General features: G+C 35.9%; 5 protein-coding genes across 6 annotated transcripts; 4 read left to right on the top strand and 1 right to left on the bottom strand.

Moving 5' to 3' along the window:
* The first annotated feature begins 4,515 nt into the window (after positions 1-4,515).
* Positions 4,516-5,655, top strand: cldnb (claudin b). The gene has a single exon (XM_052588629.1). It carries the CDS (start codon positions 4,597-4,599, stop codon positions 5,242-5,244), a length of 648 nt encoding a protein of 215 aa, XP_052444589.1. The 5' UTR covers positions 4,516-4,596; the 3' UTR covers positions 5,245-5,655.
* Positions 5,656-6,945: 1,290 nt separating this feature from the next.
* On the top strand, positions 6,946-7,686 carry LOC127986391 (claudin-4). The gene has a single exon (XM_052588632.1). It carries the CDS (start codon positions 6,999-7,001, stop codon positions 7,632-7,634), a length of 636 nt encoding a protein of 211 aa, XP_052444592.1. The 5' UTR covers positions 6,946-6,998; the 3' UTR covers positions 7,635-7,686.
* Positions 7,687-8,889: 1,203 nt separating this feature from the next.
* cldn29 (claudin 29) lies at positions 8,890-9,772 on the bottom strand. Its single transcript, XM_052588633.1, has one exon. The coding sequence runs from the start codon at positions 9,755-9,757 to the stop codon at positions 9,125-9,127; it is 633 nt and encodes a 210-aa protein (XP_052444593.1). The 5' UTR covers positions 9,758-9,772; the 3' UTR covers positions 8,890-9,124.
* Positions 9,773-14,525: 4,753 nt separating this feature from the next.
* On the top strand, positions 14,526-18,285 carry cldnd (claudin d). Of its 2 annotated transcripts, XM_052588636.1 has the most exons (2): positions 14,526-15,172; positions 18,156-18,285. In XM_052588636.1, the coding sequence occupies exons 1-2, from the start codon at positions 14,571-14,573 to the stop codon at positions 18,178-18,180; spliced, it is 627 nt and encodes a 208-aa protein (XP_052444596.1). In that variant the 5' UTR covers positions 14,526-14,570; the 3' UTR covers positions 18,181-18,285. The 2 variants fall into 2 exon arrangements, with proteins under 2 accessions (XP_052444596.1, XP_052444595.1); XM_052588635.1 differs by lacking the exon at positions 18,156-18,285 and having other exon boundaries at positions 14,527-15,307.
* On the top strand, positions 17,522-18,285 carry LOC127986393 (claudin-like protein ZF-A89). Its single transcript, XM_052588634.1, has one exon. It carries the CDS (start codon positions 17,554-17,556, stop codon positions 18,178-18,180), a length of 627 nt encoding a protein of 208 aa, XP_052444594.1. The 5' UTR covers positions 17,522-17,553; the 3' UTR covers positions 18,181-18,285.
* Positions 18,286-20,564: the final 2,279 nt, after the last annotated feature.

Genomic DNA, 20,564 nt, shown 5'->3' with positions numbered 1-20,564 from the left:
GATAACCCAAAGTAGACCTGCAAAAATGCTCATTAATGGACAATCATTGACAATCATTTTGCACCAATGCAAAAACCTTAGTGTTGGCCATAATGCATGCATGCTTAAGTCTTAAATGAATAGTTCACCTAAAACAATCTGCTAGTCAAATTATATGACTTAGGGTATACACAGCTAGTTTTTTTTTAAAGCATGCAATGCAGTTAATCCAACTGAGCAAAATGCTAAAAATTGTTATTTATTTACATCATTCATTTTAAATCCTATAATTGCTTTTGAAAATAAATGCATACACATATTGAAATATTATATATATATATATATATATATATATATATATATATATATATATATATATATATATATATATATACAGTACAGACCAAAAGTTTGGACACACCTTCTCATTCAAAGAGTTTTCTTTATTCTCACGACTATGAACATTGTAGAGTCACACTGAAGGCATCAAGGGCTATTTGAGCCAGAAGGAGAGTGATGGGGTGCTGCGCCAGATGACCTGGCCTCCACAGTCACCGGACCTGAACCCAGTCGAGATGGTTTAGGGGTGAGCTGGACCGCAGACAGAAGGCAAAAGGGCCAACACGGGTTAAGCATCTCTCGGGGAACTCCTTCAAGACTGTTGGAAGACCATTTCAGGTGACTACCTCTTGAAGCTCACCAAGAGAATGCCAAGAGTGTGTGAAGCAGTAATCAAAGCAAAAGGTGGCTACTTTGAAGAACCTACAATATGACATATTTTCAGTTGTTTCACACTTTTTTGTTATGTATATAATTCCACATGTGTTAATTCATAGTTTTGATGCCCTCAGTGTGAATCTACAATTTTCAAAGTCATGAAAATAAAGAAAACTCTTTGAATGAAAGGGGTGTCCAAACTTTTGGAATAAGTTATATATATAATTAAATATATATATATATATATATATATATATATATATATATATGTGTGTGTGTGTGTGTGTTGAAATTGTCTGGGAAAAACATTGCTGTTTTTGTTTATAAACTTCCTCAGTGAAATACAATATAAATTTACACTTTCTCACGAAGTCTTCCTTCCTCAGTAGTAAGCAGTAAACACACAAACTACTGAATTCAAAGTCCTAGAAGCAAAATAGGCCAACTTCGATTGCAGGTCATAAAATCTAGCTGTATGCAGAATATTTCCTTTTAAGGATTAAATCTAGTGACGCAACCCCAAAACAAGTGTATACAGAAGTGAAACTAAGGAACTGATAGGCAATGTTTAAATGAGGAGGTTAAAGTTTTAGTTTAAAAAATGCAAAACATGTTGTGAAAGAGAGCACAAGCACATAGGTTGAATCTGTGGTAGCCAAAATATGTTTTAAAGTTTGGAAAAAAATACACAATTCTTCAGACGTCTACACACTTATGAAAGCAGCAGTAAGTGGCAATATTGAAATTAAATTTACTTTTGTGAGTAAGAGTGTTACTGTTTACAAAAGTACTACGAAGTTGTTATTTAACCAAAATGTTAAAACATTACTCATGCTTTTATCATGACATTAATATTAAATCAATACCAAAACCACATATATGTGGCTTTCACAAACTATCATGGGTGTGAAGATGTATTAAATTGACCGAAATGTCTTTAACATGCAATTTTACCCCTCAATTATAAAGGTTTTTTTTTTTTTTTTTTTTTTAGTTGACTCACTTGCGCTAATGGTTGATTTATTCTACAGTATGTTGAAGCCGGGCACAACCAGAGATCCTGAAGATGAGGATATTGAAAAGCTTTGTAGGAGAAATCCTAAACCCATATAACTTTTTTTGTGAAGTGAGATAAAAGAGAAGCAGAAATTATTGCCATGTTTACAAGACAGCCCAATACCTGTCTGTGTTTGATAGGTTAACATGACATCATTTGCCGTGTGTTGGCCTACTTCCGTCTCAGAGAAAAGCGATAATATTTAAATGAGTTTCTGTGAGGCATCTTAATGACGATGACTAATGTGTTTCAGTGGAAAGATGTTGTTCTTTTAAAGGGGCGGAGTTGTGGGAGTGGCCAGTGGTCCCTTCACTCGAAGTAGGTTATTTACAATTATATCGTGAGCAGATTTAAGGTTGTTTTTTGTGTTGTTTTTTTTTTTTTTTTTTTTTGTGTTTTTTTTTAGGCTATTTCTTTCTTTTTTAAACAGGTTAAATCGCCTTTCTAAAACCAGGACCCAGGCAGCAAAAAACACTTTTTATCTATTTTCTTATTTATTTTTTTACAACATTTAATTAATTGTTTTGAATTTTGGGTCCAGTTGTAGCTATATTGCAGTATACCATATTTAATTCTAGAGACTTAAAATACGATGAAAATTATATATATATATATATATATATATATATATATATATATATATATATATATATATATATATATATATATATATATATATATATATATATATAAAATCGAATTTTATCATTTTTATTTTATAATTGTATAAGTTAAAATGTGGACATAATGAGACAACTGCCGCAAAAGGCATACATTTCACTTTAAAATAAACAAATAATAATAATCAATAAATAAACCCCGCGCGTAAAGGGGGTCTAAAACACTTTCAACTCAATACAAAAAGTATTTTTCCATTTCTTGTAAAAATAATAAACGACAAAACACGTCTGAAAGGCTATTACATATGAAGCCACTAGTGGTCACACACTTACCATACAAAACAACCATCAATCACATGTAATACAAGAAAATGAATATTTTTGTTGACTTAAATATTATGACACACTATTAAGTTGAACTAAGTCACACTGTTTGTATTTGTATAGGCCTATGTAAAGAGGTAGGCTAACTTTCTGTATTGCATTCTGTGCTTGCAAACAGAACAGTATCACATTTCATTTAATTGTAATTTTGTATTTTTTTTTTCTTTTTGTAAATGCAGCATCTACTAAATTCCTTAAATGGTAATTTTGTGTTGTTTATATCCGTCATATTCATGTTGCTCATATAATTAACACCCATCACTAAGTTGAAATGGTTCAATATTATATATTTTATGTTTCAAAAAGGTTATGTTAATCTGTTGAGTTCAAGGCTTACAGTTTTCTCAGAACCAGTCCCATGTGAAACAGCCCCTTATCAACAAGAGAGGGTGTCTCTGTTTGACTAAGATCGTGTTTATTTTTCTGAGTGTGATATTCTGCTGAAGATTTAAACACACAAGGAAGACACAAACACACCCTTTGCCAAGCTGGGACATTACATTGGCCTTACTATTATTCTTCAGTTAAGATAACTATAGAATTAGAATTATATGTGCCACAAAATATAGTTATAATATTTGATGCATAATGTAATATAGTTCCTCACATTCAGATATATTTGTTATTCATAGCATAACCAATGTGTTCACATTGAGGAACAATATGAACTCATTCCTGTCTCTTTGTAAATGAGGCTTCATGTTGTGGATAACAATAAAGCTTGTTTCGTGTAGCCTATATACACACATAAACTCAAACTTTGTTGTCAAGATTGGATAATTCTCTGTTACTGACAGTTGAACAGGTTTTTGATGCAAGGATCAGTGATGAGCTGTTAAGTCTTGCCCAGATGAAAACTGTAAATATTTCACCTGTGCTCCGGCAGGAACCGGTCTGACCGGCTCAGGTGGGTACAGGTGCATTCGGGCTGCTCCTCCCCCTCACTGAAGCACAACGGAACTCTCGAGAGATAGTTTCCATGGGAACTGCTAACGTGCTGAGTAAGACACTAAGTAAATATAGCATATTTGTTACATATGTGTCATATCCAGAAGAAACAGTGCTTCACATGAAATATATTGGGGTGTTTTTAATGATATCGTGGTCAGTGCTCAATAACCTGAAAACATCGCAAAAGTCTGCTCTATTGTGTGATATGAAACCAGCTGCTACATCCTTGATAGGCATACTTTGTAGACCATGAGGAGGAAACAACACAAACCTAAACAGAAAAATATGATAATGATAATGGAACAAGCTGTGTGTGAACAAAAACCAGAACCAATGCCATAAAGGGTGTGTCGATGACGCATGTTATCTTGTGACTCTTTTACCGGAAGTTTTGAAGGCAGATCAACTAATAAGTGTGCATATATATATATATATATATATATATATATATATTTATTTATTTATTATATCTATATATTTTAAGAATTTTAATTATAAAAAATAAAATAAATAGCAATTTGTAATATCCATAATTAAAAGAACTAAAACTAAAATAAAAATCATGTACTAAATGAAATGTACACATTACTGCAATTTTTTGTTGAACTGAATAATACTTTTTTATATTTATTTATATTATTTTACTTAGTGATAAGTTTTGAGATCATGATAAGTTTTGAGATGTCATGTTAGTGACTCATTCAAGCCTGTACTTAGTCACACCCCATGAAGTAACTACAAAACCAGCAGAGTTAGTCATTCGACAGAAGTCCCTCCCCAAAACTCCACAGGCTCTTTTAAAGCATCAGCACACAGCCTCCTGGGACATACACCTATAAGGACTGCGAAGAGAGCCACCTCAAGAGACGAAGAAAATCATCAAAGATCATGGTGTCTGCTGGGCTTCAGTTACTGGGCACTGCCCTGGCCATAATAGGATGGATCGGTGTCATTGTGTCTTGTGCTCTTCCCATGTGGAAAGTCACAGCTTTCATCGGCAACAACATTGTCACGGCACAGACTTCGTGGGAAGGAATCTGGATGACCTGCGTCGTACAGAGCACCGGACAGATGCAGTGTAAAGTCTACGACTCCATGCTGGCCCTCAGCTCAGACCTCCAGGCCGCCCGTGCCCTCACCATCATTTCCATCGTGATTGGGATCCTGGGCATCATGCTGGCCATGGCTGGAGGCAAATGCACCACTTGCATCGAGGACGAGAGCTCCAAATCAAAAGTCGGTATCACTGCCGGTGTGATTTTCATCGTTGCTGGGGTGCTGTGTCTGATCCCGGTGTGCTGGACGGCTAACGTCATCATCCAGGACTTCTACAACCCCTTGTTGAACCAAGCACAGAAGAGAGAGCTGGGAGCAGCTCTGTTCATCGGCTGGGGAGCCGCTGCGCTGTTGATCATCGGGGGAGGTTTGCTCTGCTGCAACTGCCCGCCAAAGGAGGAAACAGGAAAATACACAGCCAAATATAATGCTGCACCTCGGTCTGCAGCTTCTGCACCATCTGGCAAGAACTTTGTGTAAATGATGGACTCTGAAATGAACTCTATAGTGCCTTAATGTTTACAGTCTTGGTTTGACCAGGATGTAGCGGCTCAAAAAGAGTTTGCAAACAGGTATCATGAGGACTTGAAAAGCTATCAATTAAATGCTGATGTTACAAGTTTTCTACAGATTTTCTACATATAAGACAATGAGGAAAATGGGGAACCACGTTAAAAAAAAAAAAAAACCTTCGCATTTGAAGAAGGCTAATTTGATATCTGTCTTGTTTAAGTATGATCAAATTTTCCTCTCAAAGCATTTGTCATGTTTGACATGTTTTGTTTTTTTTCATTTAAAATGTATTTTGATTTTTTTCAAGTATTTGAACGTTTTATGATTTTGTAAATACCACTTTTGTACAGGGAAAATAAAAATGATATTTGTATCGCACCTGTTTGTTGGAGTGTCTGTTTACTTAAAAAATGCATTTGCATGGGCGTTAACACAGGTGTCATATTGCTGCCCTCCATTATGTGTCACCCACCCTATTGCGCTTAAAAGATTTCAAAAGAGTTCCAGTGAACAAAACATTCTCAGAGGGAGTTGTCCAACAGCAAATCCAGGACAGGTGTCGTTTTTCAGGTTCTTTCTCAGAGCCAGTGCACATAATAAGACAAGGCTAAACATGATCTGAGGTTTAGCTCGTTAGTAATTAGGCAAATTCTGAACTTTTTTTTTTCTTCCAACAAAGCAAGTTTAATTATGAAAATCAACAGAAACCAGGTGGTTCACTACTCAGAATTCAAATTTGAACTGTGGTAGCAAACAGGATGCATTATTGCAAGTCAAATTCAATTGTGAGGAAGTAGAATTACACTAAATTAGAATTTTTATCCTCAATATCATGAGAAAATGTTACTATTTTACGAGGTGGTGATTTTGTATGATGTTATTTGTACAGAAACGTGCAAATATTGAAAACATGAAGGTCCGCCCCTAAAAATCTGCTGGAAGATCATACAAAAACGTACACATTAGATAATGGGAATTTATATGAGTTAGCCACCAATTTTCCAAAATGCTAAATAGTTACTAGTTACATAGTTCATTTTTAACCAGAAGAATCAATGTTTGTCAAACTTTGAATAAGCCTATAGCTTGACTTTCTTGTTTTACAATATATATATATATATATATATATATAGATATAGATAGATAGATAGATAGATAGATAGATAGATAGATAGATAGATAGATAGATAGATAGATAAATAGATAGATAGATAGATAGATAGATAGATAGATAGATAGATAGATAGATAGATAGATAGATAGATAGATAGATAGATAGATAGATATATAGTATACTAATCTACAGATATTTTTAGATTTTTTTTAAACAGCTCATAGAAAATGATTTGATATACTTATATATTCTACGATAATAAGTGTTTATATTTATACAAACACTTAATTTAAACAACTAAAAAAGCTAAATAAAATTCAAATAAAACCCACAAATATGAATGCAAATCTATTTCACTAGTACACATATACAGTTTATGATTTGATTTTTTTATGCGTTTTTTCACATTCATTTGTACTGCCAGAAGGTGTCTCAAGTAATCTAGCTCTTCATACAATCTGAACAATAATCAAAGAATATCAAATGTCTGGTTTTCTTTTTGCTTCTTTTTATGCTAGAACTCCGCCCAAAGTTTGAGGGCTATAAAACCCTGACAAATAAAACCCTTCAGATGCTTTGTGCAATACCAATTGCGTGACCTGCATCGATGGCATCTCAAGGCATCCAGATCCTGGGCATCATGCTTGCCATGATAGGCTGGTTTGGGACCATCATCACCTGTGGCATGCCAATGTGGAGGGTCACGGCCTTTGTTGGAGCGAACATCGTGACGGCACAAATCATCTGGGAGGGTCTGTGGATGAGTTGTGTGGTTCAGAGCACCGGACAGATGCAGTGTAAGGTCCATGACTCCATGTTGGCTCTAACACAAGATCTGCAGGCTTCCAGAGCAATGGTCATCATCTCCATCATGGTGGGCATCTTTGGATTCCTGATGGCTGTGGTTGGAGGAAAGTGCACCAACTGCTTAGAGGACGAAGCGGCCAAAGCCAGAGCATGCATCATTTCAGGGGTGGTTTTAATCATTGCTGGCTTTCTTGTCCTGATACCTGTGTGCTGGTCTGCACACACTCTAATCAGAGACTTCTACAATCCTTTGGTAACAGAATCCCAGCGGCGGGAGCTGGGAGCCTGTCTTTACATTGGCTGGGGATCTGGAGGCCTCTTGTTGCTGGGTGGTGGGCTGCTTTGTTGGAACTGCCCGTCCAATGAATATAGGCCCTATGTGGCAGCCAAATACAGCCCTGCCATATCTGTGATCCCACCAATGGATTACGTGTGAGAATAACCTTAAGATATGTGGCAAGTATCCTGTGTAAAATGACTGAAATAGACTATCATACAAATTATCATGACTTTGTCATTTGTTAAATAAAGATGACTGAAAGAAAGCTGATGAAAATGTTTGTTTACAATAAAAATGTGATCAAAATAAACATGTATTTGTGTGTAATTGAAAATAAACATTCCCAAATAAAGATGTTATATCTGAAAACTCTTTGTGTCTTTCATGCAAACACACACACACACACTTAACAGTGAGTCAACACACCTCTGTTGACCATTCCACAGCTGCTGTTTTGTACCGCTGCTTTTGTACCCATGCATACAAAGGATAAGTTATTATCGCTGCCAAGGAGAAACTCTTTGCATTCCAACTATTGTGCAAAATCAAACAAGCACAAGCATTAATTACAGACCCTTGCTACATCTGTTTTAAACAGGAATGAGCATATACTGTCCAGGAAAAACAAAAGAATACATAAATGACAAATAAGTGTTTTTATTTTACTTTTATGTCTGACTGAGAAGTGAGGATGTCTGGGATAATAAAAAGGATATATATATATTTATATATTATCTATCTATCTATCTATCTATCTATCTATCTATCTATCTATCTATCTATCTATATATACATATATATATATATATATATATATATATATATATATATATATATATACATATATATATATATATATATATATATATATATATATATATATATATATATATATATATATATATATATATATATATATATATTTTTTTTTTTTTTTTTTTTTTTTTTTTTTTTTTACGTGGTGTGTAATTGTGGTCATTTGTGTATTGTGTATTAATGTTGGCTGCATACATTTAAAAAAATAAATATTAAGTGGTTCAATTGCCCCTGTACATTAAATGTATGTGAGAATGTACGGTATTTATTTATCTATTTATTGATGAATTTAGACTTTGGAAAATATAAGACACCAAGTAATCACGGTCTAGAGGGGTATCATTTTTTTTTTTTTTACCTATTTATTTTGATAACAAACAGGCATTCTTACTTGTTATGCCACATAGCCTAGCCTTCTGCTCCCTACACATAAATGATCAAAATGGCAGAAACTGAAAACGTGTTGATCATCAAAATAATGTGGAAGGTGGAAATATGCAATCTTTGTTTTAATAATAATACTGCATTTGCAATAATACTGCATTCCAACAGCAACATAAACTAACGTGACGACAATAATTAAATACAGCATTAATTAATTCATTAGTTTTACTTTTATTAATTAGGCCTATTTTTACAACAACAGAATTGTTTAATATTAAAACTATCTAATCATGTAGGCTACATTCACATATAGGTTATATTTAAACAACTGGATTAATAGTCCATACTGTCAAAAATGTAGCCTAACTTTTTTTATCATTACTTAGAACTTAATAGTCTATAATACAAAAATAAAATCAAACTTAGACAACATTTTTAAATGTTCTTCATACATATTCTTTTTCCGAGGCGTTAGACCTCGGTGCTGGGTATTTGGGGGCGAATGCTCGTGGTTCTTTCTGAGGGCACTGGCAGCACAGTATCGCTCCCCCGGTGAGCAGCAGCCCCGCGGAGCCCCAGCCCGTGTAGAGCGACGCCCCGAGCTCCCGTCTCTGCGCGTCCATCAAGAGCGGGTTGTAGAAGTCCCGGATGATGATGTGCGCTGACCAGCAGACGGGTGTGAGACACAGCAGTCCACTGATGATGAAAAACACCCCTGCAGATATAACAACTCTTGCCTTGACGGTTTTGTTCTCGATGCAGGTGGTGCATTTGCCTCCTCCGACCGCCAGGAGAATGGCGAAGACAGAGAGCACGATGGAGAGGACGAGCGAAGCGCGCGCGGCTTGCAGGTCCGGGGACAGGGCGAGCAATGAATCGTACACTTTGCACTGCATGTGCCCCGTGGTCTGAACCACACAGGACATCCACAGTCCCTCCCAAACGACCTGCGCCGTCACGATGTTGTTGCCGATGAAAGCTGTAACCCTCCACATTGGAAGGATGCAGGTCATGATAGACCCAAGCAACCCAACAGAGGACAGGGCAACTCCTAAAATCTGCAGCCCCAAAGATGCCATGGCGCTTCTCGTTCCGTTACCCCTTTCTTTTAAAACTTTTTTTATTGTCTGTGGGAGTTTATATGCAGACCCCCAAACGCTCGGGGTGGGATTTGGGGATTTGAACAAACGAACTGGACTCGAGAAGCAAAATGGGATGTGGTCTTCTTGGACGTGGTTAAGCTGTCCGGCGTATTTTCTATTTATTTATTTATTTATTTATTTTGTAAGTATAGTTTTAAAATTAAATAGAAAAAAACTATATTTTTGTTTAGCTTTTTTTACCCCCCCCCCCCCCCTCCAAAGGGAGAAAATACGATGATGAAAATCATTTTAATTTTCTAATTTTAATTATAAATAGATCACAACTAAGAAATTGTTTAGACCATAATATACTGTGCACAGAACTGCTGAGAACACATTAAGTGAAAACAACTAAATTCACAGTACAAAATAATGTATAGTGTAAGTGAATGTACTGAAAGGCTTCATGAAAAATTCATATAGCATTTGCAGATTTCTTTTCCCAGTGTGGTTTTGCTATATCTCAGTGGCCTCCAAATTTTTTAAGCAGAAGATCAGTGAAGAACTGAACTGTAAGAAAAGACAACCCAGATTGCAATCTCAGATCTTTTATTTAATATTTTAATTATGCACACATCATGATTTTTCATGGCCAATTTAGATTCTGATATTTTGTTTATTTATTTACAAGCAAATTGTCTGATTCTGATACTTGTTGCAGATTTTCTTTAGTGCAGGTTTACTTATTGTTTATTTGCTCTGTAAAAAGCAAATTGGCTTTAAAAATATTTCAGTTTAAAATTAGAGGCAACCACTGCAATTAAATCACGATCCACACAAAGATGCTACGCACGTCCTGATTTTGCTGAGTTAGATGTATTCCAGGGTCAACATATTTTGTTGACCCTGGAACAACATTTCACTCCAAAAATGTGTTCTTGAACACATCCCTACACCTAAACCTAACCTTAACCATGAGTAATCCCTACAATCAGAGGAAATGATAGATGAATGACACTGATGATACTGCACCAAACAGTGATTTTAAGCATAAACTTCACAAAATCTATAAACTGGTTCTTCAAATCTGATTGGTTAATCACAATGTTGTTCCAGGGACAAAGATGTTGTCCCAGGAACATGTCTCACTTGGTAAAATCAGGTTCTGCAAGATGCTACACACCTGTTGCATAAGCCCGGGACATTTAGCGTCAGGGTATGTATATGCAGGTGAATATGGGCCTGTTGAAACTCAATATCTCAATACTGCTCAGAATGCAGATAGAACCTTATTATTCCAAGGTGGCTGTTTGTAGAATTAAACTTTTTGCTTTTTTTAAATACCAAGCAGCCAGCTCTAGACAGGGAGTGAGTTGAGCATTTGTTTGATCAGTTTAACCTTCTCAAATAAACATGATTGTAGACATAGAAATCGCATGCATTTCACAATATAAATGTAAATTTGTAAGACAAATGTGTGATAAATATCCATTTGTTTGTGAGAAGAGTGGAAGCTGAAGTGTGATTTGCTGGACATGGCGGTGCCGCGCGATCACTTGCATTTTTTTTTTTCTTACAGTTTTTCTCAGTCATTTTGGTACATTTCTCGAATCAAACTCACAATTTGCAAAACAGTAAGTGCATTTCTCAAAACAACTCGTACAAATAGCAAAACACCATGGATTACCTGCAAAAGCCAGTCTCTTGCTCAAAATTCTTAGTTCATCTCTCAAAAATAAATATCTGTGTCAATGAACATGTCAGTGCCATCGAATGACAAGTCCTTGTGTCAGTTTACGGATAAGACAGTCAAATTGCTTAGTCATGTTGTCAGTATAACAGTTTACTCTGGAGGGATGTTCTGATGTAAACTATGGCAACATTTTGGATGACATTTACAGTATTGAACAATATGCCATATGCTTATGTATGCCATATATCCATTTCAAAAGTAGAAATTTACACATTACTGTATGTGGGATATTGATTGAAAGAGACTGGATAGAATTCCCAGTTACACTTTTACTAGTGGTCTGTCCCAAAAAAAATTATAATAAAAAAAAAACAATGTCACTGTGATATAGAAATGGAAAAACAAATATGGGCACAAAGATGAAAGTAAGTCAATTTTCAGAATGTGTAACTCTTGTGTTGTCCTGTCTATACAGTATAAGCTTTCTAACTGAAGATTCATGAGATGAACCATTGAGCTATTTCAGAGAAATGGTTTATCATTGTTTTATCATCTATATTCTCTTCATTAGTCAAGATTCACTTGCACAATTCATGCCAAATTGACAAAAGTCTAATAATAATGTGTAAAAAAAAAAGTGTGCTTGCTAGTTTATGACAACTAGATTAACCATTTTGCATTTACAGTTTTTCTCAGTCACTTTGGTGCATTTTTCAAAACAGAAATGAAATTTTCAAAACTACTTGTACAACCTCCACATCATCTAGTCATTAATACACATCATAAAACCAGTTTCTCATTCTTTTGAACAAGTTGCGATTGCTTTTGTACATTCATGCAATTGATTACGCACATTTATCTGCGGTTTCCTACATTATCAGTTGCTAATGTCATGTTGCTCAAAATGTATTATACAGTTTTCTGTGCAATAGTCTTACCCCCCAAAACATCTAGTCTTTAGTTCATCATATAAGTCATTAAATGCAAAATGGTTAATCTAGTTGTCATAAACTGCCAAGCACACTTTTTATTTGTATTTTTACACACTATTATTAGATGTTTTGTCAATTTGGCATGAATTGTGCAAGTGAATCTTTACTAATGAAGAGAATGTAGATGATAAACCAATGATAAACCATTTCTCTGAAATAGCTCAAAGGTTCATCTCATGAATCTTCAGTAGGAAAGCTTATACTGTATAGACAAAGGACAACACAAGAGTTACAAATTCTGAAAATGGAATTATTTTCATCTTTGTTCCCATATTTCCTTTTCTATATCACAATGGCATTGTAAAAGTATTTTTTATTTTTTTATTTTTTTGGTCAGACCACTAGTAAAAGTGTAACTGGGAATTCTATCCAGTCTCTTTCAATCAACATCCCACAAACAGTAATGTGTAAATGTGTAGTTTTGAAATGGATATATGGCACACATAAGCATATGGCATACTGTTCAATACAGTAGTTTACATCAGAACATCCCTCCACTGTTAAATTGACAACATGACTAAGCAATTTGACTGTCTTATCCGTAAACTATGACACAAGGACTTGTCATTCTGATGGCACTGACATGTTCATTGACACAGATATTTATTTTTGAGAGATGAACTAAGGATTTTGAGCAAGAGACTGGCTTTTGCAGGTCATCCATTGTGTTTTGATATTTGTACGAGTTGTTTTGAGAAATGCACTTACTGTTTTGCAAATCTCAAGAATGATTAGAGAAATGTACCAAAGCGACTGAGAAAAACTGTAATGACTTATATGATGAACTAAAGACCCGATGTTTTGGAGGGTAAGACTATTGCACAGAAAACTATATAATAAATTTTGAGCAACATGACATTAGCAACTGATAATGTAGGAAACAACAGAGAATTGTACATAATCATTTGCATGGATGTACCAAAGCATTTGCAACTTGTTCAAAGAAAGGAGAAACTGCTTTTTTGATGTGCACAAGTGACACAATGATGTGAGAATTGAACAGGTAGTTTTGAGAATTTCAATTCTGATCTGAGAAATGTACCAAAGTGACTGAGAAAAACTATAATAAGAGTAGAAACTCTTAAAATAAGCCATAATTTTTTGTCATAAAGGTAAGAGTATACATCACTGAGAACTGCAAAGTGTCTACTTTTATTTGTCTGCACTCACACAATATAAAAATTTCTGCTTTTGTAAAATAAAGAAAACAAACAGAGAAGTGTATCCCAAAAGTATTGCCGTTTGAGGGGGCTGTACATTTTTTTTTATATGGGCCCGGGGCTGACTTGAGACTGATGGCTTGAGACACTTTCAAGTCTTAATGTTTTTTTTTTTATTATTAATGTTTTCCTGGGTTTATATTTTTCTATGGGTCTTTTTAATTTAAAAAAAAAAAAAATTGTATGAATTTTTTAGATGTATGTTTGTTTCTGTGATAGCACTTAATGTATAAATAAAGTGTTTCAATATTTTGCCTTTAGAAAAAATTCTAAGAAATAAAGAGTTAAAAACATTTCAAATTCTAAAATTAACTTTGTTTAACAGTATAAAGTAAATATTAAGTATTAAGTAAAGCATTTTAAACTAACCTATTTTGTCTGATTAGGCTACATGCTGTGTTGAAATGCTGAAAAAAATGTATATTTTTGTTTTAACTACAATAATGATATGTTTTCTTTGATTATAAAATGTTATTTGAATTAAGAATATGTTAAAAAATAGACTGACAATAAGGCAAATAATAAGGCAATAAGTCAAAAATCTGGCAATAAGGAGTTGATGAAATTTCCTCTCTTGATTCATAAAACTCAATGAGGGACTTTGATTAAAGTATGTTTTATGTTGTGCTTTGTTTGTGTGTATATCATATCACTTTCAAAAAGTGATTAGGATGAGATAGAATATAAAATTAAAAAATTGAGGTGGACATCACAACCTGCGATTGTCCTTAGTTTGTTAATTGAGACAGCCTTGTGTCTCAAATTAATTAGGAGTAAAGAGCGGGAAATCCTGACCAGCTGCATCAAATCACATTACAACCCACGCCTCTAAAAAGCCACTATAAATAACTTTATCGGCCATTAGTTTGTTAGAGTCTGTTATTTTGCACACTAAGAAAAACATAATGGCATCTGCTGGACTTCAGATGTTGGCCACTGTTCTCGCGGTCCTCGGCTGGTTGGGAGACATCATTATCTGCGCGCTCCCCATGTGGAAGGTGACGGCGTTTATTGGCACCAACATCGTGACCGCGCAGACCTTCTGGGAAGGCCTCTGGATGAACTGCGTGCAGCAGAGCACGGGCCAGATGCAGTGCAAGGTCTACGACTCCATGCTGGCACTGCCACAAGATCTCCAGGCAGCTCGAGCGCTTGTAATCATCTCAATCCTCGTGACCTTCTTGGGACTTTTCCTGGCCGTCGCTGGAGGCAAGTGCACCAACTGCATTGAAGAACGGGACGCAAAGGCTAAAGTGGGGGTCGCGGCCGGCGTCTTCTTCCTGGTGGGTGGCGTTCTGTGCCTGATCCCGGTCTGCTGGTGCGCGAACACCGTCATCAGGGACTTCTACAACCCCATTCTGTCTGAGGCTCAGAAGCGCGAGCTGGGGGCGTCTCTGTTCATCGGCTGGGGCGCGTCTGGTCTGCAGCTCATCGGCGGGGCGCTTCTCTGTTGTCAGTGCCCAAAGAGCGACGGTCGTGGTTATTCCGTGAAGTACTCGGCTCCGAAGTCCGCTCCAGGAGCCTATGTATGAGACCCAGTCTGGACCCAAACTAATTCTCCTGTTTATGAAGGAAGAGCTATGAATTTTAATCTCTGGTCCTGAGTGACCATTTTAACATTAATAAATCCACTTTTGTGTAACTGATTGGGCCTAATTGATTTCATACAGATTCACAGAATGCAACCATGAGTAAACAAGGCAAAGATTAGAGACAAATGGCAAAATGGTTGGCATATGTGAATTGTTTTCCTCATCTGTGTGTTGCTTCAGAGCCTCTGCTAGATCTCAAATCAGATAGGAGTCTTAGCACAAGGGGTCTTTTCTTTCCCTTTTTTTTTTTTTTTTTTTTAAATAAAATTCGACCAATCTACCTCTTTTGTCACTCATTTAAAAAAAAAAACAATGCCCAGTCTTAAATCAGATGTGGAAGATTTTTATTATTGTAGTTTAAAGTATAGGGATGTCACAAATTAAAATTATTATAGTGACTTATCACGGTACTGTTAAAACATGCTGGAGATGTTATAATCTGCACAAAACCTATGTCACTTAAAGTTTTGTTTTTAAGAATCAACAACTAAAATTTGTTTAATCACGTAACATTACCAATGACGTACGGGTTTTAAAAGCCAACTTGACTGACAAAAGTTTAACGGCGTGTTTAAGGTAAACCTCACAATTTAGCCCTTTCAAATAAAGAAAATCTATTAGATGAAATGGTAATAGATTAATGCGTATCTGCTACAATTTTTTTTTATGGAGGTGCTTTATGGGCCTGTTGGAGCTCAATATCTCAAACCTGCTCAGAATGCAGATAGAACCTTATTATTCCAAGGTGGTTGTTAGTAAAATGTAAGTGTTTTTTTTTTAATACCAAGCGGTCAGCTCCAGACATTGAGTTGAGCATTGATTTGATCAGTTGAGTCTTTTCATATAAACATGATTCGAAACAAACTTCATGTATTTCATAAATGTAAATATTTAAGACAAATGTGTGATAAATATCCAATCGTTTGTGAGAAAAGTGGCAGCTAAAGCAAAATTTGCAGGACATGGAGGCATCGTGCAATGACTTGCATTTTTTTTCTTAAGAGTAGAAACTCTTAAAATAAGCCATACTTTTTTATCATAAAGTTAAGAGTGTACATCATTAAGAACTGCAAAGTGTCTACTTTAATTTGTCTGCACTCATAATGTCAACAAAATATTGTGCTTTTGTAAAATAAAGAAAACAAACAGAGATGTGTATCGCAAAAGTATTGTTAGCCAACTATGATTGCAAGTTCTGTCATTACAAACATAGTTCAACGATTCAGTGTTTCCCGAAACCATAGTTAAAAAAAAAAAATATCACAAACAGGAGTGCGTTTCTGTATAACATATCTCACTGATTAACCATTATGATGCATTGTTGTGGAAACTTAACTAGCCAGTCAGGACTGTTTCCCAAACAATGTTAAAAAATATTTTCCAAGCATTTATACAGTAATTCAAAAAGCTTGTGAATAGTCACATAAAGTTATTTACGTCAGAAAAATCAACAATAAGTTAACCGTGTTGGAGCCCATACCGTTTGGATGGGCTTTACTATTTTTTTGCAAGTGGGCCCAGGGCTGACTTGCTACGCCACTGATGGCATGACACACTTTCATGTCTTAATGTTTTTTTTTTTTTTTAATGTTTTCCTGGGTTTATATTTTTCTCTGGGTCTTTTTAATTTATTATTTTTGTATTGTATTTTAGATATATGTTTCTGTGATAGCACTTAATGTATAGATAAAGTGTTTCAATATTTTGTGATTAGAAAAAAAAACTTAAGAAATAAAGTGTTTAAAACATTTCTAATTCTAAAATTAACTTTGTTTAATAGTATACAGGCAAACACATGAGGATGCTTTTATTAATTTAGGCTACATGCTGTGTTGAAATGCTGAAAAAAATATATACAAAATGTATAAAAGTTTTCACCTCAACAAGAGGGGAAAATATTGTTTTAACAAGAATAATAATATGTTTTCTTTGATATTACAATTTTATTTTTAATTAAGAATATTTTAAAAATATGGAGATGATGAAATTTCCATGAAGCCTTTCGTGATTCATGAAACTCAATGTGGGACTTTGATTTAAGTGTGTTTTATGTTGTGCTTTGTTTATATCCCATATCACTTTCAAAAAGTGATTGAGAATTTTTTTAAAAATTGAGGTGGACATTAAGTGTGTTAATTGAGACAGCCTTGTGTCTCAAATTAATTAGGAGTAAAGAGCGGGAAATCCTGACCAGCTGCATCAAATCACATTACAACCCACGCCTCTAAAAAGCCACTATAAATAACTGTATCGGTCATTAGTTTGTTAGAGTCTGTTACACACTAACAAAAACATAATGGCATCTGCTGGACTTCAGATGTTGGCCACTGTCCTCGCGGTCCTCGGCTGGGTGGGAGACATCATTATCTGCGCGCTCCCCATGTGGAAGGTGACGGCGTTTATTGGCACCAACATCGTGACCGCGCAGACTTTCTGGGAAGGCCTCTGGATGAACTGCGTGCAGCAGAGCACGGGCCAGATGCAGTGCAAGGTCTACGACTCCATGCTGGCACTGCCACAAGATCTCCAGGCAGCTCGAGCGCTTGTAATCATCTCAATCCTCGTGACCTTCTTGGGACTTTTCCTGGCCGTCGCTGGAGGCAAGTGCACCAACTGCATTGAAGAACGGGACGCAAAGGCTAAAGTGGGGGTCGCGGCCGGCGTCTTCTTCCTGGTGGGTGGCGTTCTGTGCCTGATCCCGGTCTGCTGGTGCGCGAACACCGTCATCAGTGACTTCTACAACCCCATTCTGTCTGAGGCTCAGAAGCGCGAGCTGGGGGCGTCTCTGTTCATCGGCTGGGGCGCGTCTGGTCTGCAGCTCATCGGCGGGGCGCTTCTCTGTTGTCAGTGCCCAAAGAGCGACGGTCGTGGTTATTCCGTGAAGTACTCGGCTCCGAGGTCCGCTCCAGGAGCCTATGTATGAGACCCAGTCTGGACCGAAACTAATTCTCCTGTTTGAAGGAAGAGATGCATTTTATTCCCTGGTCTTGAGTGACCATTTTAACTTAATAAATTCACGTTTGTCTTACGTTTGTGTAATTGATTTTCAATTCAACCATAAGTAAACCAGGCAAATTTTTGTTGCCTTAGACAAATGGCAAAATTGTGGGCGTGTGTAGTGAATTGTTCTCCTCACTTGTGAGTTGCTTCAGAGCCTCTGCTAAATCTCAAATCAGATATGAGTCTTGGTGCAGGGTTTTTTTTTTTTTTTTTTTTTTTTTTTTTTTTTCCAAGTCCCAATAGACCAGTCTACGTTTTAACTCCCTAAAAAGTTTTGACCGGTATCGAAAAAATTAGATAATGTGGAAGATTTGTTAATCATATTAACTAAGTGTATATAGGCATGTAGTATTAGGCCTATTAGCAATTTCTTACGATAAAATTGATTAATCATAATTTAAGTCTTATTACACAACTGTTAAAATATCCTGGGAGATGTAATAGAATTTGCAGGCCTATAAATCACTTCAAGTTTTGTTTCAAATAAAAATACTTTTTGTTTGCAAAATCACTTAACGGTACCAATGATTTTTGGGTTTTAAAAGACAACTTGACTGACCAGTATAATAGCATGTTGAAGTCTCTAATGTAAATGTTCAAACAAAGCTTTGAAAAAGTTTAAGGTAAACCTCATTTCAGCCTTTAAATAAAGAAAATATAGAAGGGGAAGTGACAGCCATATCAGCCAAGAAAATCACAACTTTTCATTTTCCATCAGTTTTAGTACATTATGTAACTACAGAGGAGTCAAGTTTTAAATATGAAAAATAGATACTCTTTGGTCATTTTTTGAGAGAGATGCTAACAGTCTAATCCAGGGGTGGCGAACGTCAGTCCTGGAGAGCCGCAGACCTGCAGAGTTTTGCTTCAACCCTAATCAAACACATCTGAACAAGCTAATCAAGGACTGAAGGGTTATTATAAAGCTAGGTGAGTTTTAAATGGGGTTGGAGCTGAACTCTGCAGGGCTGTGGCTCTCCAGAACTGGAGTTTGCCACCCCTGGTATAAACAGATTCGATGATCAATTGGGGAATAATGCTGTATTTATATGCCAAATAATACTGCTCCAGAAGCAGCATTTAGTTAAGTAATGATCACAATAAAACCTAAGAATGGTAGATAAAGCAAATGCTAGAAAAGATAATTAAATGTGAGATTGGTTTGATTTAAAGTTACAAGTTTGGGGAGTATAGTTATATAAATTGGGAATGTTTTTAGGAAATGCAGTTTTAATAGGAGGATTACTATTTTACTGTGAACTTCCTATATTAAGGTCAGAAAGCCACATCTAAGCAAATGGAAATTCTAAGATGTCAAGATGATGGGAAATTGATTTTTAAGGGTAACCAAAATGGCCCTCTACAATGTGCAAAGGATCTGGACTGAAGACCAACTATGCTATTTTTTGACGTTACATGTTTTATAATCAGTTATCAGTATCTAGTGCTAAATTAAGTCACACAGTTTTATCACTAATAACTAGATTATGTTACAGCCCTCTGGCAGAGCAGCAGAACCAAACCTCTACCCACACACTTGACTAGGAGGGAGTGAATGATCCTGTATACCAACTGCTTCAGATTCACATTGATTAAACTTGATTATTTCATATTTTGATATTTTGTCCTCAATGACTACAATTTTAAGATTAGTCAAAGCAGTTGATTGGTAGCCCAGAGGTTTGATATGTCTTGATGTGAAACCTGCACCATATATCCATAGCTGCAGGGCAAATGAATGACCAGTGAATAGAAGGATTACATAGGCAAAAACCAGGAAATTAGTTAGCATTTTACACCTCTAGTTCCATTGTCTTGAAGTCTGTGTTTTTTTTTTTAGTGGGTTTTTTGCAGGGTTGCGAACTCTCACGCATCTGGTGTGACACGAGCGTGAGATTGATGCTGAAAGCGTGAGTGTCACGCCAGATGCGTGAGAGTTGGCAACCCTGGTTTTTGGCATGCCTCAAATAAGATTGTGAGTTTTCCAGTTTTACCCACTCGCATGTTTTTGTTGAGCTTTCAGTTGTCTTTCAAACAAAGGCTGTTTCTAGCAAGTGGCTAAATTACACTATAGAAGTAGTCTGAGACATTATTGATCATCGCACTGAACAGGAAAACTGATCTACTTTCATAGCCTCATTGAAAACTATTCTAACTCAAACCCTCTGTGGAGGCTTGTAAAGTGGTGATGTTCATGTAATGCAACCTTGATGTAGATTGTTTACAGCCTTCATTTAGGTTTTCACTTCTCGTGATTTAGGCTTCAAAAATCATAAAAGTTCATTTGTGAAGATAATTATGATGTAC

This window comes from Carassius gibelio, chromosome B21 (genome assembly GCF_023724105.1).
Source record: "Carassius gibelio isolate Cgi1373 ecotype wild population from Czech Republic chromosome B21, carGib1.2-hapl.c, whole genome shotgun sequence".
NCBI lineage: Eukaryota > Metazoa > Chordata > Actinopteri > Cypriniformes > Cyprinidae > Carassius > Carassius gibelio.
This window is presented reverse-complemented; position numbering and strand designations above follow the sequence as displayed.